Source organism: Lepidochelys kempii, chromosome 2 (assembly GCF_965140265.1).
Source record: "Lepidochelys kempii isolate rLepKem1 chromosome 2, rLepKem1.hap2, whole genome shotgun sequence".
Lineage (NCBI taxonomy): Eukaryota > Metazoa > Chordata > Testudines > Cheloniidae > Lepidochelys > Lepidochelys kempii.
Genome location: NC_133257.1, coordinates 72,489,650 through 72,514,932, shown reverse-complemented (window position 1 = coordinate 72,514,932; position 25,283 = coordinate 72,489,650). Strand labels below are relative to the sequence as shown.

General features: G+C 39.2%; 1 protein-coding gene across 19 annotated transcripts in view; it reads left to right on the top strand.

Annotated features, from left to right (window-relative positions):
* The window catches only part of SNTG1 (syntrophin gamma 1), a 526,846-nt gene that overhangs the window by 395,339 nt on the left and 106,224 nt on the right, over window positions 1-25,283 (top strand). For all 19 annotated transcript variants that reach the window (XM_073331218.1, XM_073331217.1, XM_073331225.1 and 16 more), the window contains one exon: window positions 23,685-23,723. In XM_073331218.1, the coding sequence (XP_073187319.1) occupies window positions 23,685-23,723 (39 nt within the window). The remainder of the gene's footprint in view (window positions 1-23,684; window positions 23,724-25,283) is intronic.

Here is a 25,283-nt window from a genome sequence, read left to right as displayed (position 1 = left end):
GTTCCACTCTCCCAGTACCCATGCTCATGCCCCCAGTACCCAGTCCACAAAGGATAGGAGTCTGTTATTTTCCTTTTCCTGTTTGAGATTTTGGCTTTTTAGGACAACCTACAAAGACTTATGATTTTAACTTTGGAGGTCATTTATTCAGCTCCCAATGTTGGCCAGCCTGACAGCTCTCATATTTGAAGGTGTCCCACACTGGCATTTTTGTACATTGAGAAAGATTTGTCATACTGTCAGGCATAGAGGCCCAGAGGAAAGGGATCGCAATGCACACTGCATGCCTTCTGGTACAATGCAGCACACATCCTGCTTCTGCGGCTGTGTCTAGTTTCCAAAAAATTGTGAGAGGCTACAGAGCATCTAGGGAAGAGAAGGATGTCACAGTCTCCTTCATGTAGGTTCCCTCCAGCTTAGAGGTTACATCATCACTGTTGACCATGGAGGGTTGCTCTGGTATCTATGCATCAGCATAAAATGTTTACTGAGGCACGTTACAGCCTCCCCCTCCCGTCAGAAGGGTCAAAATCTTCAGGAGCAGCTTCAACAGTGCAGTTTTTCTCTCTGATTACCAGGCAGGTGCCGTTCTCCTACTTCATGACACTGGGAATCTATGGACTGAGGTACACCAAATCTGCATTAAAAAAAACCCCTAGGAAACTAGCTAATGAAAACTGTTTTGTGGCTGTTGAGGTTGTGGTAGGACATGCACCACTCACCCAAAACCTTAAAATAATAGAAATAAGACCTGAAAAGGAAAGACTTTTCCATCTTTGTATAGCCTACTGTGATACAGGAGAGCCAGGGAGCAGTGTTAGAGGGGAAATATATAATCCCAAGGCTAATTAAGGTGTGGTTCCCTGTAGACTAGGGAGGGTGGCTACAGGTTAATTGTAGCACCTGCAGTCAATTAAGGCCCTGTCAGGAACCTAATAAACCCCCCCTGCTTCAGACAGTCAGGAGGAAGGAGAGATGACTGGAGCTTGGAGGTGTGCTGTGCCCATTTCCCTCCTCTACCACCTTCTCGGGCCACTAGCAGGGACCTCAGTGGCCCAAGAACAGGGGCAAGGGGTGGCGTCTTAGCTGCCCTGCCAAGAAAAGTGCAGGATGCACTATACTAACGTCGGCCATCTTGACACACTTACAAAGTTACTGATAACGCATTCCAGTGTTCCAAAGGGCTGTCACTCCATCTTCAGTAGACATGAAAAGGAAATGTGCACCCTAACTTAATCAAACTTGTACTCAAACACAAAAGCTTAACAGTGACCTCAGCAACTTCCTGAATGCTTGGAATAGATGACATTCAGTGTGTTGATCTGTTGACACAATACATATAAAAGCATAAGAAGTTACTGTGAAGGGTTTTTAGTGTGTGCAGTTTTGATGAAGTTGGGGTACATTGTTTTTGCTATTGGTTGTAGATGGATGCAGAAAGTTCATGGAGTTGCATCATGAATAATATTGTAGGTAATATGAAGGTGGAAAGGAATGCACAAGTCTTTCTCCTTAGCTTCTTGTTTGCATTCTTTTAAGGTTTTTGGTAAATGGAGCGTGTCCTTTCACAACTTCAGCTTCTACTAAATGTAGTTTACGTGTGTATATATAACATTTCTGTGTGTTAGCATATGGCCAAATTCTTGCTGATGCCACCAAAGCCGGACAAGTGGGCCCCATAAAGCTGTTTTCAACTGAGCAGCTGAGGATTGCCAAAGGGTAGAGAAATTCATGGCTGATATCGTAAGTTACAACTGCTCTTTCTCACCTGCTGCTATTCTCTAACAATCCATAGATGGCTGAATGGCCCCTTGAGGCTGCTCTAACTTTACACAAGAGACTGAACTGGAGCCCAACAGCTTCATGGGGTTATGGGAATTCAAAGGAAACGTATGGCCACCAAGTATGGCTTGGCCAGACCTGAGTATTGAAGCCCACTGAGTTTGAATTTGTGGCCCACTGAGTTTGTGAATTAAGTATCCTATAGCTCATATAGTGTTCTCAGTTTCTTTTCATTCAGTGTTTTACTAGTGGAAATTCCTCAGGGTAGGCAAAGCCAATCCAGTATTTTCCATTTGTTTGAAAGCAGTGGCATCAGCCACATAATGAAGTAGAGAAGGACAAAAAAGGAAAGCAACTGTTATTTTCCTTTTCCTGTTTCTCCATTCATCCATCCATTGTAGTTGTTGCTTTTCTCACCTTCTGAGTGTCTGCAAGTGAGCAGATGCTTTGCACATTGGGATTTCCCAGCAGAAAGGTTTGAAGCATGCACTAGCTTTGTCTTCCACAATAGTGCTGACCTCCAGTTGCTCAGGAAAGAACTCTTCATCTCTCTCTCTCTGCTGTTCAGTTGATTATGACCCTGAAAGAGAAGGAGGAGATAACAAGGGACAGAGTGAGAGAGAGGATGGTAGTACAGAGAGAGGAATAAACACACCCTTGCTTGAACATTAGAAGAAGTATCACAGACATGACTGGCACCTGGACATGGCACATGATTAGCACCTGGACAGTGAGCTTAATGATTCTTACTTCTGTGTCATTCTATGTTCCTAGTTTTCTAGAAAGGATCCTTGAGCCCCTAAGTTTAAAGCATGTAGAACTGATCAGAAAAAGGGTGTTTTTCCTGTGAAAATTTTGACCAAAGAAAGGGGGGAAATGTCAAAATTTTCCACTGAAAAGTTCAACTTTTGAGTGAAAAATCAAAACCAAAATGTCTCAGTTCAGAAAGTCTGCCATTGTGCCTGATGAGAGTTGTAGCGTGGTTGCCTTGTGCTCCCATTCTCTTCTACAGGCTGGGCTCCCTGGTTGGACTATATCTTCCATGATGCACCAGTTCTCTCTTCCCATGGTAAGGGGAGGCAGTTGCATCATGGAAGATGTAGTCTGGCTGGGGAGCCCAGCCTATAAAGGAGAAACACACAACTCCTAAAAGTAAACATGGCAGTATATTCAAATTGAAATAGTTCAGAATTCTCCATGGAAAGAAAATAATTCATTGTATCTCTCTCTCTCTCTCTCACTCACTCACGCCAAACCCCATTTTCCATCAAAAGCAGTTTTGATGAAAACCTTTTGACTAGCCAGTCAGAATATCTGCCACATGCAACTAACAAATTCTGGCCTTGGTCCATTTCAGTAGACTATACTGAAAATCAAAACATTTGTTAATCTGCCAGATCACTCCCTTGTTCCAGCCAGTTTAATTTGGTTCCCCACATTCCTTCCTTCCATCCTTCCTAAAAATATCAGCTGTAATGAGTATGGTCTTTTTTAACTGAGTTGTAGAATATAGATTTACTTAGTTGTAAGACTCTGAGTAAATCTATATTCTATTGTGTAATATCCTCAAGAAAATAGTAAGGCCAGGTCTACACTACTGACCTATATCAGTATTACTGTGTCATTCGGGGTGGAAATAATCCACACCACTGAGCAACGTAGTTATTCCGACCTAACCCCCCACATAGACAGTGCTGTGTCGATGAGTGAGCTCCTTCTTTTGACATAGCTACTGCCTCTCATGGAGATGGATTAGTTACGCTGATGGGAAAAGCTTTCCCATTAGCATAGTAGTATCTTCACTGTAGCGCTGTACGTGAAGATGAGTACTAGAGATGGAGATGAAATTGATACAAAGAGATAAGCAGGGAGGCAAAATTCTTTACTGTTAGAACAGCAGTTTGGGTGTCAGGAACCCTGTTGCTAATGATACTGCCATTTCATATATGTGGGTGTCTCTACCCCCCCCCCCCCAAAAAAAACCCGAGTAGGTCTTTATTTCTGACTCTACTAGTAGCTCGACGGGTGGTCTTAGAAAATCATTTAAAGCTAGATTCTGATACCTTTACCCTCACTGAATAATGCTTATTCATGGAGTAATTTATCTGTCTGCCTCAGTTCTTCTATTTTTAAAATGGGGATAAAGTTGCTTAACCACTTTTGTAAAGTACTTAGAGATACATAGATGAAAGGTGTTATATGAGTGCATGATATTATTTTTGATAACTATCCTCATGATTTTTTCTGGGTTTTCACCAATAAATAATGCCAACACCTAGAGCTGGTCAAGGAAATAGTTTTCCCATCCCATGAACATTTGAAAGACTTTGGAAGATTTTTCTATTCTAAATGAGGAGAAAAAAATTGAAATTTCAATAATTTCTTGGTTAAAAAAAATATCAAAACCAACCTTTTCCCATGAAAAGTTTCAGTTTTGATTAATCTGCATTTTTGATGATAAAATCTTGAGTCAAGAAATTCCTGATTAGTTCTACTAATGTAGCTTCTACATTCTGATACAGGATACCCTTCTTGAAGGGAGTGAGCAATATGGATGCAGCATTCTTTAATTTTCAGTGTCATAAATTTTCATATATAACACATGAATATGCCTGCGTACAGTGGAATCCAATACTCAATCAGTCACATAATAAATAATCTTCCACCACTCAGTTAATTCTCTCGTGTTAAATACACAGGTTACTCATTAAACCAGATGGTTTTGCTTATTTTTATGGAATTTGCATTCTATTAAAATATTTATGCTTCATTGTCTTACAATAACAGTACTTTTCTAATGGTATGTTTTCCTGAAATCATAAACAATGGACTTCAAACAGTAGCACAGAAATGTGCTTAGGCTAACATAACCCCCCACTGTATGGTGAAACTAAATGTTTTGTTAATATTTTCTTTAAATAATTGATATACCATAGTCTGTAGTGTTTCTCTTTGATATTAGAAGTCTCTCCCAGTACAGCAGCTGAACATAAATGGCTCTCGGGGTTTTCTTCTAAATGTAATCTATGTGTACTCAAGCAAAATTACTACCATAAAATTATAACAGTTACTTTTCTTTGATAAACAAGTTCTAAAACAGTATAGTATCTGTACTCCCTACAGCCATCTGAAAATTGGAAGAAAAGTTTCATTAAGTTTCAATACAGAGAGTAAGGAAATAACTCTAAATAATATTCACCTGCAACTTTCCAAGGTTAGCATGAGGCCAGAAATGTGGGCATGTTTTAAGTCTGAGTGAAATAGCCCAAATATTTTTGAGATATAGATATATGAAAGTTTATGGGTATAGTTTTCAGGAGTCCTCTGTCTTGGCCTAGTACAGCTCCATTGAATTCCATGAGAGTATTACTTTTGACTTCAGTGGGAGTGGTGTTAGAACAGCACTAAGCCCTTTTGAAAGTCCCACCTGAATGTTTTAGAAATTGATCCAAAGTTTACTGAAATCAACTTAAAGATTCTCATTGACTTTAACAGGCTTTGATTTAGTCCCCTAAACATTTTAAAAGACTAACACTTTATGGGAAGTTTATAACTCAACTGGATCCATTTTAATACTTGAAATTAGAATGCTAATACAATCAAAATAGTGAATAGCATAATTTTGGGAAAAATGGTATTTAAATTATGCAATTATACAAGTTTTCTTGTGACCAGAGACTTGTTTGCACTCCAGATGCTCACTGAAAATAGTATAAGAGAAATATTTTTTCACAAGCGAAGTTCTGTAAGTGGGAGGATTTTTGTATGGTAAAGAAGGGACTGGTTTTCTGAGTTTAATTTTGCTTTATTATTAGAGTTTAGAAACTTGCATGTAGCATATTGTAGAATAAAATGAATGGCTAAACAATAGTGATGACAAATCTTTATGAAAGAGTCTGATTCTAAGACATGATTGTTGACTGAGAATTATTTTAATGGCAGCTGAATAATATTGGTGAAAAAAATGAGGCTGAAATTAATCACCAACATTAAGAATTAGGAGATGAAATATTGTAAAATTCAAAATTGGCATTAATGTGGGTCCAAAGAAGAATTGTAGATGAAAATGGACTTAAAATGGAGCAGCGTGGGGATCAATGGGTGAATGATATATGGGGACAGTGGCAGATGCTCATTAGTAGACAAATATAAAATGAGGGTATGGAGGAGGGTAGCTAGCCCTGACGGAAAGGCGAATGGCAGTGGATGAGCTGGGGAATTATTTTGAAGTGAACTATTGTCTGTCCCCATTAATGTAGAATTATTTACTTGGTAAACAATTTTCTGTGGAAATTGATTTAGTCTTTGAGCCTTTTCTATGTGGTTTTAAACATAGAAGTTTTACTTTTATTTCAAGGGAATAAAAATGTCTCTTATGACAGTGACCTGACACTGAATCATAGAAAGGTAGGGCTGGAAGGGACTTGAGGTCATCTAGTCCATTCATCCACACTCAGACAAGAATAAGTGTACCTAGACCATCCCTGACAGATGTTTGTCTATCCTGTTCCCTTGCTTAACTATCCCTATAGTTAGAATTTTTCCCTAATATCTAACTGAATTCTCCCTTGCTGCAAACTAAACTAAATGCTTCCTGAACTATTATATGAATGCAACGTACTTTGGCATTCCAATGGGTAAATTTTTCAGTTACTGGAACATTTTCGATCCAATAATAAAGTGCAGTGAACCTAATTTTGATACTTTCTTCCCTAACCCTTGCACAGCCTCATGTACTCGCCTCTCGTTGCACCCTCCATCTCCTCTTCCTTCCCCACAGGTTCCCAAAATACCAAGTATATCCTTCTGCTAGGTCCTATCACATCATGTGCTTTCTTCACTAGTTTCTCCTTCATATCCTAGACAATACCCAATATCTCTAGGTGAGACCTAGATGGGTAAGGATTGTATTTTTGGAAAACTGTTGACCAGGATAATCTTGAATACATTTCACATTACATTTTGAAAGTTAGTAAATATTCCTTGTAAATTGACTAGTTAATCAACAATGTTTGAAGCAATAGTATACCTAGTTATAATCAATTTGTTGATTAACTACCTCGATGTCAGCAGCATTGATACCTAAGTATCATTGTCAGCTTGAATTATAATGTGCCAAAAAATCTGTTCAGATTTCAGCTGGTTTTACGTGAAATGCAAAATGCAGTTAAAATCAGCAGAAGAGAATGGACCTCCTGGTTGGATGGAGTACCTACAGGAACTGTCAGGGGAGCATTAAAAGTTTGTAGCAGGTCCTGCCAGTAAAATAGGATACATTTTTAGAAACTGGAGATCTTGTAGGGCAAAACCTAGTCCCAAAGGAGACATAAGCCTTTGTCGTCTTCCTTTCTTTTATAAATGAGATGCACTTCCAGTTACATTAATAACTGTGGAGGTGGAATCCACCTTTAGAACAACATTTCCGACACTGCTGGCTCAACACCATTAAGTCTTTGTGTTTTAGTGACTTGGAAGTTTCTTTGCAGCTTTATCAAGTCGTCATGGAAGTGCTATGGAGAAAATTGCCCTTGCATCATATTAATGATCCATAAAAAGTCCCTGAATTTGGTCCTTTTATCTGATCAGAAACTTTGCAGTCTAAGAAGTCTGTCTCTGCTGAGATTTGAACAGAAGAGAAAACCCTCTGATCCTAAAGCATTTCATCCCTCTCACTTCAGCTAAAAGGCTTTAATATCTGAGCATTATCATGCCTAACCTCTAGGCACCTAGAAAATCACTGAGATTCACATAGTCTGAGTTAAGCACCTAGGCTGAAAGATATGAGGGAGGTCCTCCTTTGCTCTGCTCCCTCCCAACCTCTCACGGGCCATTTTATGTAATCTCGTCTATAGGGACCCAGACCGGCAGGTGAGCTCTGAAGGTATTTACGGGAGTGAGCCCCACAGGAGAATTAGGCACAGGATCACTTATCTTCCCCCAGTTCATGCACTGCTCTGGGGCTTTAGACGCCTGAATGCCTGGTGTGGGGCGTAGTGCACATGCCCAGTTACAAATAGGAACCTCGGAATCTTTGACTGCAAAAGGCAGGTGCCAAGTGAGCGTACACATCTCAGTGTTTAGTGGTAGCTGAGTGGGGGCTTTGAGAATCCTAGTGGGACCTGACTCTGGGACTTAGGCAACTAACTGCCACTTAGGTGTCTAAGTTCTTCTTAGTTATTCAGAAACTGATAGATGGTGATATCTCGCAGTATGAGATACCTGCACGATTACCCATCCTGCTCAACCTGTATTATATGCTTCTCTAAAAATACTGTGTCAGCCATGGCTGCAGCCCAGCTAACACAAAAGCCAAGGGGCAGCCCCAGAATTTTCTGAAAAAGTGCATGCATGGGCAGCATTAGCGGGTACGTGAACTGCAAACTGAGAAGACACCCCTGCATTCAGAATCCCAGTTCCCTCACAGAACATGGGCAGCTTCAAAGACCTGAAGCCTGGTGGCCTTGAAAAACATGTTCTTTCAGACCCAGTGTAATGTCTAATGGCAGGGATACTACCCCTACGACTACAAGACCATTTGAAGTAGTAACAGTTTAACAGGAATAATTTTTAATAGTGTAAATTCTTTATAATTGAATCTAGTACAAAGAGAAAAGAAATACTCTAGAAATCAGTAGACATGTGGAAACCATTTCCTGATTACACTAGTCATAAGGTGTAAAAGGTTGCATCCCTACTCCAAATTTATTTGCTGCGTATAGAAATTTGCAAGGTCAAACAAAATGGTACTATGAGACATCCTAGCCTTTGTATATGGGTGGATGTGGTTTCTGCAATATAAACTCTTTTCATTTGGTTATGACTGCATTTAATTACTTGTTCATGCAGTTATTAACAGCTCAAATGGAAAATCCTTTACTAATTGCATCGCATGCACAAATGCCTAATTGCTGCTAGATAAGTCATTACTCAGACTGGGAGAATAAAAGTGCTGGCACTGTGTCCTCTTCTGCCTTTACATACAAACTTCTGGTCCTCATTGAGCTCTGACTATTTTCTTTCCCACCCCTGAATAAACACTGGGCTCTCTTCTTCCCATCAGTTCCCACATATGGCCATATTTCAGCAAAGCACCAGAGCACATGCTTTGCTGAATAGGGATGGGATTACTCAGGTGTTCAATTGGTTTGCTCAAGAGAGGCCTCTGTTCTGGAAATACAACACAAATCTAGTTATAAAAAAACCCACCTTTTTAAAAATAACGTTAAGGCTGCCTAGGTAAAAACTCAAACATTAGGACACACTAGAACAAAGGTTACACTGTGGTATAGTTTACCTACATGCCATTTCTCAAAGAACATATAATTTTTTTCCTGCAATGTTAGACACACAATTATTTTATAATTCTTGTATTCTTACACTGCTTTCATTGTTGTGGTCCAGTATATCTTTACTGACACTTTATTATATAATTTCTCTCAGAGGTATTGTATTGTAGTAATGTCCACAGCATGCATGTACTGTGTGCTTTCTTTTTCAGTATGAGGTAGTATTCTGTGCTTAACTACAGAAACTTCATTAGCACAATGAGAAAGAAAGCATTATATAAAATATTGCTATGGAGCACTGGATTCATTGTACATTCATTCCTTCAAAATATATAGTTGTCTAATAAACTGGCTGCATAATCCAAGACAATATTACTTGATTTTGTGATTCATGGTTTACTAAGTTGTTATGAAGAAATGAGGAAGATGAGTTGGTTTACACATTATGATATCCTGAAACGATAGCCTGCATATGTTTATTAACTTACGAGACTTTTTCTTCTGGAAGACAATAAGAGACTATTGCTTCCTACTGAAATCAAAATCTTTACTTTTGTCTAAACAATCTTTTTATTATATTATTATGAAAAAATTAGATAACGAGTTTCTGCTCTAAAAACATATTGAGACAAATGGACATATGGTGAAAGGGCTTAAACTTTTTTTCAGGTTTCTGACAGCCCTCTCTCCTGAGGAGGTGCATCCTTTTACTAAAATGCTTTTTTACAATTGTTTTTCCTATAAATAAATTGTTCTCAGTAGAGAGGATTTTAAGGAGCTGACATTGTGCCTGGTGTAATGCAGTGAAATGTAACCATTAGTATATTGCTTTATCATAGTTAAGTCTGAAATGTGCAATAAAGCAGAACTCTTCTTTAAACTTCACTTCTAAGATGGCCGCATTCATTTAGGACCTGAAGAAAGTGGCAGAACCCATGAAGTTTTAGGCCCTGATTTTGCAGTTCTTAAGCAAAACTGTTCCTGAGTAAGGATTGCAAGAACAGGTCCTTAAGTGGAGAAAAAGTAAACTGATATATGTCTCTCTGACTAAGATAGAGAGAGAGATTCACTCAGCTAAATTTACTGGCAGTTCATGCCAGCATACAAAGTAACCAAATTGCCTGGAGACAGAGATATCACCAGAGGACCCATCTCTGGATGCATAAAACAGTCACAACTCCACTTGTTTGAACGAAAGGGCAGAGGTTCCCTAACTCTGTGCCAACATCTGAAAATGGGATGTGGCCAAGGTAGTCAGAGAGTGAACTGATGCAGTGGATTTCTAAAGTAGGTCCAGTTGCCAGAGTTCCAACGGGGTGCTGACACAGCTTTCCTCTTCCCTATGCCAGTTCTGCTGTATTTAGCTCGTCAAATGCAAGTGATTATTTATACGTAAATCCACATCATCTTTTTTCTGAAACTTACATTACTCTGCGTTTTACAGTGCAATAGTATTCATCCCCTCTCACTGCCAAGTACTTTGACAAATTAAAGATTTGTAATATAAAATTAATACACAAAAGCACAACCTCATGTAATTTAAGGTTGCTCTCTCTATAACATACCTAACACAAAATGACAAAAGCAAGAAATGAACATTTAAAGCATCTAACATGGCATGATGTTTACTCCTCCGCCCAGCGGGAGATGTCTCACTGCTCAAACAGCCAACAAAGAACACAGCACAACCTTCTCTGTGCCCCAGCCTTTCTCCCTATGATCTGTTCTGTACAGCTCTGGAAAATCACTCATGATTGAGAAAACAAAGATCTGTGTACAGTTGTACAGAACTCCTGATCCAACAGCTACTGCATTTCAACAGACCCTATTAATCACAAAGCATGGTAACTGTTTTGGGGGTTTTTTGTTTGTTAAAATAATAATTACATAACACCAGAGACCTCAACCCATCTTAAATTAGAGGGGCTAAACAAATCATGACACTCAGAATGTGAACATTTTTAGAGTGGGGCAATTTTGTTATTGATTATAACTTGGGAACTAACATTTTCTTGAAACTCCTCAAAATTCAGATTTACTCAGAGATGAAAATAGGGGGAAGATACACTGCGTTTTTCATATACAACAAAGACCTTGAACTTTGGGTTTAGTGGCAGAACCAAGTACAATCCTAACTATGATGGCACAACACGGACCCTACAATATATGTAACAAAAATAATATGGTAAGTAATATATAGTCAGATTCTGCTACACTTTCTTCCACTGAGTAATAATTTAAAGAACAATAGCTGCCATTTAATGGACCACTACAGTAAAGATGGTATAGGTAAAAGGAACATGATTTCAGTAGGACTGCTCACAGAACAATGTGTGTAAGAGTGACAGAATCTGGCCTTGTATTAATCTGTATATTTCATTACAATTTGTGGAACAATTGGCAGTGATAGGCGAGGTGTACTGCAGCACAATAAAGGACAAATTTCTTCTAGCTATCTTCAAATTTCTCTTAGGAGACACTGTAAACAGACAATTTCTATATTGAGCATCTGAATGTCAATTTAAAGGTTTTTTTTCTTTTTAGTGCTGATCAAAATTTCAACAGTATTGTTTACTTCATCATGTGGAAGTTGTATCCAAACCTTTGCATATATCACTTAAAATGTACGTGGAATGTTCAAAATTATTTGAAAGAAAAAATAATTAAACATGCCAAAAGAGACAATGAGTAAAAGCATATAAAAAGAATTCAATAAAAATTAAACACATGCTACTAACCAATAATTACCTCCTTAACATTTTTTCCTAGCCATTAATGAGGGCCAGAGGAGTTGAACCTGGTCATTACTTGTAAGAGCATGCTTGATCTGGATTGTTGTAACATTTGTAAATATAAAAATTATCTATTGCTGAGCTGAAAAGTTCAGCTCCAAATTGATATAGGAATATAAGGAGACAAAGCACTCTAGTGGTAAGTGCAGGAGACTTGGAGCTGAGATTTTGTTTTCATTCTTTGTTCTACCACTGACAATCTGTGTGACCTTGCACAAGTCACATAACCCTTGTTGCTCTAGTTTCCATCATGAGTATAATATTCTTTACCACTAGATCTGTGCATAGAAGAGTAATCCATTTCATGGAGAATTTCAATATTATGGCATTTGGTTTAATTCTGATTCAGAATGAAAACCAGATTCCAAAATTCCCCACAAAAGGGTATGGAGCCCTATCTTTGGGGCAGTCCACCTGGCAGGTTGTCATGGAGCTAGGCACCTTGCATCTTTGAAACCCTAGAAATCCAGGATGCAAAGGAACTGTGAGACTGGGGGGTAGACTCCCAAGGCTTCTGGGCTCTCTGCACCATATCTGCCTGGATTGTTGAGGAGCTGGGAGGGTGGATAGACACATTGGGTAGACAAGCTTTCATCAGAACTTTAAAATCTACCCCTCTCTGAAACATTGCAATTGCAACAAACTGGCAAATTTCTACAACAACAACAAGTTTCATTGGAATTTTCCCAATTAGCATTTCCACATTTGCAAAGGACTTTGTTACTCTTAGAAGTAAAATATATTATACAGTGCAACAAAACACTTAATCAGATGCTTAACTTTAGCTATCTACTTATGTCCATGACTATCTGGCAAAGTACTTAAGGACATGGATAAGTCTCTCGAAGTCAGTGGGAATTCATTCCATTTTTAATTCCATTACCTGCTTAAATGCTTTGCAGAATGAGGGCCCCAGAGAATAAAGTTGTAGAGACCACTATAGGTAAGGCTGCATAAGCACATTCATTCTAATGCCCTGTTTTAAATCACTTATAACTTTCCAACATTTGTCTAGTGAGCTGAAAAATTTCATTCTTTCTCTATGCATGAAGCTGAACTTTGAGAAGTTTGAACCAAACAATTTTGCCATATTTGAATAAAAAGGAGAGTGGAAAGATATTCTCCTGATTTTTTTTTAAAAAAGTTTGCAACTTTTTAAAATCCCTATAGGCAATCATCTCGTACAGCATCTGACTCTGAACTCCTTTTCTGAAATACCTTCTCTTTACCCATCCTAAATTGGGACCTTATCATGGGGTGTGTATGCCCCTTCTGCCATGGTCACTAGGAGGCTAGCCAGTAAGCTAGCTAGATGAGAGGAGAGGTACAGCTGCCAGAAAGGACACTAAACCTTTAAGGAGGGAACTAGATTCAAGGCATCTGAAGCTAAGAGTTTAGTAACTTTTCTTTATTTAAAAAACAAGCCAACTAAGGGGAATCACAGTCTCTTCTCATTAAGGTAGTGCAAAGATTTCCTTCTTAGGAAGAATTCTCCTCTGAAATGACACTCTCATGGCTGGATAAGGAAGCAAAAGGTGGCTGTGATTCACTCAAATGCCAAATGCAGCAAGCCCAGATGGGATTTCTTATGTTACCACTCACGCCTACAGAAAAACTCTTTAACCTTGTTGCCTCAGATACAGACATTTGTCTATGCCAATGGCAATTGCCAAATGTATTGGAGTTTAGCAGCAGAATCTCTTGTACACCCAGGCACCTCTGCATAAGTGTTACATATATTTTAAAAATCACCAGCCGAATTCCTACAGAGTATCAAGTTCAGTCAGGAAGTGGAGTTTCATTGGCCTATATTTTATATTATTGTGTAAAATACTTCTCTTTTTTAATGTATTTCCTTCTATTGCCTTTTGTCTTATAAAACATTGATGCCAAATTGTCAAATGTCATTGATTTACCAAAATGAAAACTCCTGAACTTGCAAACCTGAACACACTGAATATAAAGCTGGTCAATGTCATAGTCCAAACCTGTATGCTTAAATGTCTGCTACTGCATTTTTAAAAGAATTTGAAGTAAGGTCATTTTACTCAGTTTACTAAAGACATTTGGCCAAAGCTTGTACTCAGTTTACCATGGATTCTGTAATAGCAAACAAGCCCCTGAAAGCAAATAAAGGTGTGTGGGTATAAGCAAGAGAATGTGAGCCGGCTGTTAGTTTTTTATTTAATTCCATGCAGTCATGAAAGCATCAATTATTCTAAACAGAATGCAGGAGGGATACCCATAAAATCCTAATCCCTTAGATGTTTTCAATTGCCAACTTCTCTCCCCAAAATCCTGCATCAGACCAACCCTGTATGTGGGGGACATTCAAATATAGAAGTGACTTTTGCAGCATGACCCTCCACCCATCTTTAGTCTGGAGCTACAAACTCATGAAGAAAGTGCATAATATAGAAGATAATTTTCAAGACACAGTCCTCCAGCTCTCATATGTGTCTATGTAAATATCTGTTGCTACCCTTTAAACCCGTTTATATTAAAAGCAAAAGTACTATAACAGATTAAATAGTAATCTGTACCACAAAGTAATTGTAAAAATGTGGCATATATATTTACATTTTTTAAAAAAATATTGGCCCCAGCTTCAAAGACGACTAAAACAAATTTGATCAGTGACATTTCTTAATCCTAACATAATCATTAAATAAGAAGAAGAATATTTGGCATTTTCATAGCATTTTTCATCCTTGGGAGCTTTCATATCCATTACAAAGGTGGGTAAGTTATTATTGTCATTTTACAAATGAGGAAAATGAAACAGAGTGATTAAATGACTTGATTAAGGTTACACAGTTAATCAGTGGCAAACTGGGGAACAGACCTACAGACTCCCAGTGTCAAATCTTTTTGCTCTAACCTCTAGACAAGCTGCATCATATTCTTACTATGAGAGTTTAGAACTGTTAGATGTTCTAAACTGAACTTGGGTCATGGACTTTCATTCCAATAATAGAAGAGTATAACAACCAACTAGGTAAAATATCATGCCATTGAATATAAGGTCAAATTTTGATGGGAATTTTTCCTTACATTTTTAGACACAATATTGAGCTTTTGGAATTCAAATAAAAAAATAACAAAGTATTTATGAGGGGCCTCTTACTGCCTCCAGAAACTAGTTTCTCTAGAGAATGGTGCTGCAGCTCCTGTGTAGGTTAATGAAAGTATCCATGGATAGTGTAGTGTACATAATTTGAACATATGTAAAGCAGAATCCTATTTCAAATAAGAGGCCCTCACGCATGAAGTGAAGCTGATTGGATTGGAAGTTGCTGTGTGTACTGCATCTTGACTCAAGGGTCTATATAATTTTCTTCATCAAAAGCTAAAAGGAATGTAGCTCATCTACAAATCATTTACATAAATTTTCATTGTATACTGGTTTTTTTAGGCATGTAGTAAAACCACTTTAAATTACAAGTTTGGATACTCGAGGAATATATTACACACACTGTGAGGTGATGTTTTGCTGTGTTGCCTTTGCCTGCTTCTTTCCAGTCAAAATGATTGATACCTTTAGTAACTAAGCTACCAGCATTATGATATAAACTACAATTATTCCATTTCATCTGTCCAAGGTATTGTCTTGACACTAACTGTACTTCTTTCCAAGGTTAATCTAGTATTTTTTTTCATTTGTTTGCAACTCATAGCATTGGCTGTCCTCTTAGCACATCTTCTGAGTGAATCAAACATAACGTGTTTGTCACTTCCAGAAACAGTCAGGGTAGCTTTCTGATATGGTACATTCAATAATGTGGATGCTATCGGGTGTAACTGCTGGTATTTCCGTTTATGTCAAGTATAGAAAGTCAGGCATCCTGACATACAGTGGTACTTACAGTACAAACACGTTTATTATGATTAAGGCTATGATTATGTCACGGAGGTCACAGAATCTGTGACTTCCATGAACCTCCATGACATTTTCTGCCCTGGGGCTGGAGCTCCCAGCCTTCCCCCCATCACTCAGCTTTCAGCTACCATGGGGATGAGGCAACCCCACAGCAGCCCAGCCCCCATGGGTACCAAAGATAAAAATATCTCTCTACTCAACCTCAATTGTACCAGTACCTGCCTCTGGTACTATAACATCTATGGCTGTTCCTCTTTCTACACCTCAGGGCTCTTCTCCACTGGAAGAGTTTTATTCATCTTCATTCTCTACTCTGCATGGTAGTAGGCACCCTTCTTTGAGGAGGTCTCCCCCCCCCCCCCACCCAGACTGATTTCTGGGAGTGCCCATGGATAAAGTCCCTCTTTCCACAGATCCCATGGTCCAGAGTGATCACACAGTTCTTGGTTCCCACCTTTGTGACACCATGTGCCCTTCCCTTATGGGGCACAGGCCTGGCCCTAATAGTTTCCATGAAACCTCAGCCTATGTCATCTGCTCCATATCTGACAACTTCAGAATAAGGTCATTTCCTCCTGCATTAAGGTCATTTCCTCCTTCCTGATAGGAAGTCCCAATCATCCCTTCAGGAGCTACTTCAGTCTGATGAAAAAGAACCTCTTAACGAGGAGGAAGACCTCATGGAGGAATATGAGGATCAGCCTATTCCTCATGCCATATAATCATCAACTGACAAGGCCATGATTACATCTAACACACCCATGATAGATTATTTCAGGGCCTTCCAGCATCTCTTTACAAGAATAACAGACATTTTGGAAAAAGAAAAGGAGTACTTGTGGCACCTTAGAGACTAACCAATTTATTTGAGCATAAGCTTTCGTGAGCTACAGCTCACTTCATCGGATGCATACTGTGGAAAATGTAGAAGATCTTTTTATACACACAAAGCATGAAAAAATACCTCCCCGCTCCCCACTCTCCTGCTGGTAATAGCTTATCTAAAGTGATCACTCTCCTTACAATGTGTATGATAATCAAGTTGGGCCATTTCCAGCACAAATCCAGGGTTTAACAAGAACTTCGGGGGCGCGGGGGTAGGAAAAAACAAGGGGAAATAGGTTACCTTGCATAATGACTTAGCCACTCCCAGTCTCTATTCAAGCCTAAGTTAATTGTATCCAATTTGCAAATGAATTCCAATTCAACAGTTTCTCGCTGGAGTCTGGATTTGAAGTTTTTTTGTTGTAATATCGCAACTTTCATGTCTGTAATCGCGTGACCGAGAGATTGAAGTGTTCTCCGACTGGTTTATGAATGTTATAATTCTTGACATCTGATTTGTGTCCATTTATTCTTTTACGTAGAGACTGTCCAGTTTGACCAATGTACATGGCAGAGGGGCATTGCTGGCACATGATGGCATATATCACATTGGTAGATGTGCAGGTGAACGAGCCTCTGATAGTGTGGCTGATGTTATTAGACCCTGTGATGGTCAAACGTGCAAACGTGGGGGGGGGGTGAGAAAACCTGGATTTGTGCTGGAAATGGCCCAACTTGATTATCATACACATTGTAAGGAGAGTGATCACTTTAGATAAGCTATTACCAGCAGGAGAGTGGGGTGGGGGGAGATTTTTTTCATGCTTTGTGTATATAAAAAGATCTTCTACACTTTCCACTGAATGTATCTGATGAAGTGAGCTGTAGCTCACGAAAGCTTATGCTCAAATAAATTGGTTAGTCTCTAAGATGCCACAAGTACTCCTTTTCTTTTTGCGAATACAGACTAACACGGCTGTTACTCTGAAACCAGACATTTTGGAGATCTCCTGGAGGTCATTCAGGAGAGGTCTCCTAAATTATTTGACATTTTACACCTGGTGTCCCAAGGTCATCTAGCCAGACCCAGCCAAAGATCCCTGTCTATTTGAGCCACATCTAAGAGGTCTGATTGCAGGTACCAAGTTCTGTCTAAGGGATTAGAATAGTCATTTTAGATATCTAGCACCTGGGTCTTCGATTATAACAGCCACTCATGAAAAATCTAAGTTTCCCAGGCCCCCTAGAGCTACACCCAGGTATAAGGAGCCCACAGTGATGAATCTTCTGGGGGGAAAAGTTTATTCATCTGCCAGTTTGCACATTTGAATAGCCAATTACCAATCTTTACTGGCTAAGTATGACTTTTCTGCAAAGTGTTAACAGTAGTCTGAGAGACCAGAAATGTATTGAAAGCAATGGTTACAGAAGGCTAATTGATGGCAAAGACAGCTCCACATGTTTTGTTGGATACATCTGATGCTGAACCATCATAGAGGAGACATGGGGGGAATTCAGGGTTCATATGTAGCCCCAACAGACACAGCTGGTTACGGGAATCTGGGCTCATGTACATGAAGATGTGTGTGGACAAAAAAATCTTGAAAAACTCAAGTTACTGTAAAGTAAGTAAGCACTCTTTACATCCTCCATAATTTGCAATATTACAATGCATTTATTAGAGAGTATCAAATTATGAAGAGTAAGTAGAACAATTAATTATAATGGAAAGAAAATATTTGTTATTACCCAGAGTAAAATAATTCAGGCAATGTGTGTCTGGAAAATGTAGAACTTGGTAATTACAGCAAAACTTCTTTAATAGGAAAATATTTGTTACACACACAAAATAAAATCTAGTTAAACTTGTCTGTGCATTTATCAATGCAGGAACTTTAATTAAAGTAGTTCACATTTGCAGTAAGCGGTTTCTTATTTAACTGGAATATTTTCAAAGTCACTGTCACGGTTCCTCCCCCACTCTGAACTCTAGGGTACAGATGTGGGGACCTGCATGAAAAACCTCCTAAGCTTATCTTTACCAGCTTAGGTCAAAACTTCCCCAAGGTACAAAATATTACCCCCGTTATCCTTGGACTGGCCGCTACCACCACCAAACTAATACTGGTTACTGGGGAAGAGCTGTTTGGACGCGTCCTTCCCCCCAAAATACTTCCCAAAACCTTGCACCCCACTTCCTGGACAAGGTTTGGTAAAAAGCCTCACCAATTTGCATAGGTGACCACAGACCCAAACCCTTGGATCTGAAAACAATGAAAAAGCATTCAGTGTTTTACAAGAAGACTTTTAATAAAAAATAGAAGTAAATAGAAATAAAGAAATCCCCCCTGTAAAATCAGGATGGTAGATATCTTACAGGGTAATTAGATTCAAAAACATAGAGAACCCCTCTAGGCAAAACCTTAAGTTACAAAAAAGATACACAGACAGAAATAGTTATTCTATTCAGCACAATTCTTTTCTCAGCCATTTAAAGAAATCATAATCTAACACATACCTAGCTAGATTACTTACTAAAAGTTCTAAGACTCCATTCCTGTTCTGTCCCCGGCCAACACGACTACAGACAGACGCAGACCCTTTGTTTCTCTCCCTCCTCCCAGCTTTTGAAAGTATCTTGTCTCCTCATTGGTCATTTTGGTCAGGTGCCAGCGAGGTTACCTTTAGCTTCTTAACCCTTTACAGGTGAGAGGAGCTTTCCCCTGGCCAGGAGGGATTTCAAAGGGGTTTACCCTTCCCTTTATATTTATGACAGTCACAAAAGGGGATTTAGGTACCCACTTCCTGTTGACTTTCAATGGAAGTTAGATGCCTAAATTCCCTTTGTGCCTCTGAAAATCTCTCCAAATTACTCCAGATCAATAAATTACTTGGCCACGTTTGCTTTGTTCACGTGTTTGTTACGTTCATCAAGGAGTTAAGATCAAATTAGTGTAAAGTTTTTGGTAGGTTGTTTATCTTTTTTACATTTTCTTCCAGGCTAATGGTAAACATTTTCAAAAATGTCTAAGTCCCAGGATTTAAGAGCCTAAGGTTCAGATTTTTTTAAAGCAGTTTAGGCACATTAGCAGGCAGATAGATTACTAAATCCACTGTGTTGGCTCCACTGATGTTTTCAAAGACTCAGCTCAGGCACCCCTGGTTCCCATGCCTGTGGTGAGTTCTTGCATGAGGAAGGTCAGATGCAGACCACTGATAGGGAGGGGCAGCACAGCACACACACACAAGACAGCCAGGGGCAAAGGGAAACAGAATGAGTGTGAGAGAGAAAGAAAAGTAATTTTGGCTGCTATGACATGGGCTAATTAAAGTGTCTGACCTGGCTCAGGGGCCTAAATCCCAGAAGGTGTTCATGGCTGAGGATCCTGAGCAAAGGGAGGCATCTCTCTCTGTCCTGTCAGCCACGTGCACCTAATCAGCAACAGTTGGCTAGCTTAGATGGTTCCCAACTCAGCTCACCAGGTTCTGAAAATCCCTTTCTTAGGTGCTTAACTATCCTCACATATTCTATAGGGAGGCTAAATTTGGGGCTGAAAACTTCTTGATGAAGAGGGCGATCTAGGGGTTAGGCATAGCTCAGCTGAGCAATGCCTAAATCCTTTAAAAAATCTGGCCTGAAGCACGTAAGGATATGTCTACACCAGAATAAAAGCATGGGCATGGCAGGCCCAGGTTAGCTGATTTGGGCTTATGGGGCTTGGGCTTTGGGACTAACATTGCTGTGTAGATATTTGGGCTTGGGCTGGAGCCTGGGCTCTGGGACCCGCCCACTTCTCAGGGTCCCACAACTCGGGCTCCAGTCTGAGCCCAAACATTTACACAGAAATTTTACAGGCCTGCAGCCAAAAAGGAGTTGTGGGGGTCACCACATTATTGGATGGGGAGTTGCAGTACTGCTATCCTTACTTCTGCGCTGCTGGTGGTGGTGGCGTTACCTTCAGAGGTGGACAGCTGGAGAGTGGCAGTTGGTGGCTGGGAGCCCAGCTCTAGAGGCAGAGCCACTGCCAACAGCCACGCAGAAGGATGGCATGGGATGTTATTGTCACCCTTCCTTCCGTGCTGCTGCTGGCAGCCAACAGCTGCCGTTCTCCAGCTCTGAAGGCAACACAGAAGTGAGGGTGGCCCCATAAAATACCATGGCCTCCCTAAAACAACCTTGCAACTTCCTTTTGGGTCAGAACCCCCAATTTGAAAAACGCTGGTCTCCCCTGTCAAATCTGTACAGTCTAGGGTAAAAGCACACAAAATATCAGATTTCGCAGAGGGAGACCAGATTTCACAGTCCGTGACTTGTTTTTCATGGCCGTGAATTTGGTAGGGCCCTAATTATGGCAAGACTTTAATGGTACCTACAGGTAATGACGAACACTGTTATTGTGGGTGTCAAGTTTCCCTTCCCACTCTGAACTCTAGGGTACAGATGTGGGGACCTGCATGAAAGACCCCCTAAGCTTATTCTTACCAGCTTAGGTTAAAAGCTGCCACCACCAAAGTGTTACACAAAGAACAGGGGAAGTGCCCACTTGGAAACGTCTTCCCCCAAAATATCCCCCCAACCACTACACCCCCTTTCCTGGGGAAGGCTTGATAAAAATCCTCACCAATTTGCATAGGTGAACACAGACCCAAACCCTTGGATCTTAAGAACAATGAAAAAGCAATCAGGTTCTTAAAAGAAGAATTTTAATTGAAGAAAAAAAGTAAAATAATCACCTCTGTAAAATCAGGATGGTAAATACCTTACAGGGTAATCAGATTCAAAACATAGAGAATCCCTCTAGGCAAAACCTTAAGTTACAAAAACAGGAATATACATTCCGTTCAGCACAACTTATTTTATCAGCCATTTAAACAAAGCAGAATCTAATGCACATCTAACTAGATTGCTTACTAATTCTTTATAGGAGTTTTGCATTCCTGCTCTGGTCCCAGCAAAAGCATCACACAGACAGAGAGAACCCTTTGTTTTTCCCCCACTCCAGCTTTGAAAGTATCTTGTCTCCCCATTGGTCATTTTGGTCAGGTGCCAGCTAAGTTATCTTAGCTTCTTAACCCTTTACAGGTGAAAGGGTTTTTCCTCTGGCCAGGAGGGATTTAAATGTGTTTACCCTTCCCTTTATATTTATGACAGGGGTTACTCTATAGAAGTTGAATTTAGGAACAAAACCCATAGGGATCAAAATCTTTGTACATCATCTGTTATATGGCTATGCCTACACAGACAGTGGCATGTAGAGTACAGACACTATATGTGTAGCTACATGCCACAGTGAAAAGCTCTAGTAGGGGGAAGGCAGGGGGGAAAAGCTCTGGTTGTTGCTTGCACCTTTCATCACTGCCTCCCCCTGCTAGAACTTTCCTCCACTGCGTCCCCCCTTCCCCACAACCTTTCCCCACTGCTGGAACCTTTCACTGTGGTATGTAAAGTCTCTGACATCAGGGATGCAGCAGGACACCACACTGCTAAAAACAGCAGTGTAGATGTGGGAGGCACTGCTAGGGCATGTAGGAGCCGTGTAGGGTATGCACCCTGTGGGTTCAGGTGTGTAGGGCACTCTCTTCTACTCACCTAAGCCATGTCTGACCATCTACACTGCTATTTATATCCATGCTAACTGGGGATCTAGGGTCTGTACTCTACTCACTGCAGTAAGTGTAGATGTAGCTTATGTTTAATATACCCGCTCTTGTTAAAAGTGCTTTAAGATAGATAAGTGTCCAATAATTGTATTGAATATTTTGGAACAGCTGGAATATTCCTCTTCCAACTCTCTTTCCCTGAATAAGGATGAACCCAGAAGACAGAGGATACCAAAACTTTTGTGGGGAGCCTTTGCTTTGAGACTCATGACATTTTGGAGTCAGGGTGAACCAAAAATAAACTGAGCAGCTGCTGGCAAATTTTTGACAGTGTTAAATATGCTTTGATAACAAAGCTGTGGGAACTGCCTGTTCAAGACTTGCAGAGTGTTTAATATCTGCTTGATAAACTGGTGAGGGGGTTGATACTGTGGTAAAGTACTTTTTTCTTTTTTAAGTTTACCCACTGAAGTGCTTCTTTCAGCTTTATGTGTGGATGTTTATTTAGATGAGATTATAAACTTTGGCGGAAACACGTTCTCTAGTGATTCATCTTATGTTCCCATAAAATGTCATGCATTACATTGGAGTAGTGTAAATGTTATGTTCTGGTTTGGGGACCTGGCTGGCTTTGCCGTTGATGTCTAGTTGACAATATGGTTTATCCTTTAATGTTTGAATTGCATTTTTCTCATTTCCTCTAAGACACAGAGGCAATTGGCAGTAAGATGGTTTAGGAGAGAGAAAAATAAACTCTAAAATCAATTCTAAAGTTTCATCTAAGAATGCAGATGGTAGAGTTGCAAGATTTGCTCCCTTTAAGCTTGTTCTGAAAGTATACACACACACGAATGGATGGATTTACTCTTCTTTACAGGAACAGCTAAGTCTCTTGCACATTCAGATTCTCCCATAGTTGGAAGTGTTGTGCTTTGGGCTTTTGGTGCTACTAAAATAGAAGTAGCAGCTAGCCATGACATCTAAATTCCCCATGATTCCATGGGCTTAGTGTGCGCTTATCTCTACTTTTTAACGTGCGTTTTTAGGAGGGGTAGGTATTTGCTATTTATTAGATCAATGTAGCTTGAATGACTTCAAGGACTGAGAGCTGTTCTCATGTTGTTAGACATTTTGATGCTTCCCAAAAGTTATTTTTACCCAAATATAAATATTACACAAAGGTTACACTTAAAATTAAGGTTTGTGAATTTCTAAAAATAGAGATTGTTTTCCATTGATTCTGTAAAGTTCAGAAAGAAAGTTGCATGTATTGTAATTTCTATAAGCTTGGACAATTGTTTCACTCAATCCAATATACTGAGTTAAGGAATTCTCCTTTCATTCACAACAGTTAGACACTGGTATCACTCCATTAACTTCAGTGGAGTTGCTCCTGATTTACACCAGTGTAATCTGGAGGACAATATCTCACAAGTGTTTCACATGTCATCCACAATGCCTTTTATTGTTGCATTTATTTAGTATATTTATTAATCAATTATTTATTCATTTTTATAGATAAAAAAAATCAACAGGAATTTTCCCGTAAACCAGCAGGTAAGAAAGAGAAACATTTGGAAAATTAATAATTTGCATAGCATCTGTGTTGGAATTGTTTTGTTGCTCTGTTTTGTTTTGTTTTTTTTCAGAGAAGATAGGGATGCTAGCTCTTAATCGGCTTCCTTTACACTAGATCATTGAAATGAAGGGATGTTGAGGTGTTCAAGAAAAGAAGGATTTTGTCCATTGTTTCCAAAATGCATCTACGTTTGTTTCTACTTTTATAATGAAAAGAGGAGTGGGATTATTATATTCTATATACTAATATATTGTGTCTTGAGAATGAAGACATTCTGAAAAATTCTCCTCTTTGGTGACACTTTAATTTTTAAAGCTGACCTGGATTTTTAAAAGAATTTTCCCTCCCTCTCACTCTTCCTAAAAGATTGTTAATCATCCACAGAAGTAGAGAATGCATTTGCACCATAAGTATCTATAAGAAATCTGTTTGCACTGAAGATGTCAATTCACCTTGAGCTTCTTCAAGAACAGCTACTGTAAAATCACTTAGTATTCAGTAGCATAAAGGCTGCTGCTGACTGATCTGAAAATAAGGAAAGACAAAATTGCTTAGTAAACAAAAGATAACTAGCAAGTTAAGGTTTTAATGATCGGGATTTTTTTTTCTGAATTCATCACTCAACTTTAATTACCAATCAACAAAAATAATACAAATATAAATAATAAATATAATGGTTCAGCAAGCTAGTACATACGTATGCAATGCTTTCTGCTATTCTGGACCTCCTGGCACCAGTGATTAGAATGGCATTTGGTTCCTCTTCATTAGAGTTTCATTGGCTTAAAAATAACTTTCTTGACTTGAGTAGCTTGTTGGGCATGCTATCTATAAAGGAGTCTGCAATTAATTCATTCTTCCCTCAGGACTTACTATAGAGAATTTCAGGGAAGACAGCCAAAATATCAATTTGAAAGGAGGTAGACAGATTAGAGAATTTCATATATAGAAAGAAAATAATTTACTGATCTATGAGGATGCAGGAATTTGGGAGATCAGTGATTTCAAAATCAGATGTCCTTCCTGGCTTGATTTGAACTGAAGATAAATATTGTGTGGTCTTAATTGAATAGTGTATATCTGTTTGGTGAGGAAAAGATTCCAGTAACACACAGATTTAGGGCTAATTTCTGTCTTCTAATATATAGCTGGCACCAGCATGAACTTCAGAGAAGGATCAAGCCATTTTGTTGTTCCATTAACCTCACATTATTTATCTGCTAATTAAATTACAGTCTTGTGTACCTTTGTCATTGCCACATTTATTTTAGTAAAATGAGTTATTGTCTATCTGAAGTTGACTAACTATGGGGATACAGGAACTAACTGGTTTGTTTTATGAAAGTACATTATTAATGTGCCCATGTAATAAGAAACCTTGAACTCTGAAATTGTTCTGACTGGGAAATTAGTTTGGGGGATTTTCTTAACAATATCATATTTTAGCTATAGTGATTAGCTCAAACTTTGTATATTTTTATTTGTTTAGTATGCAAACACTTTCAGGGAAATAGCTTCCTCATTTTTTATGTCCAATT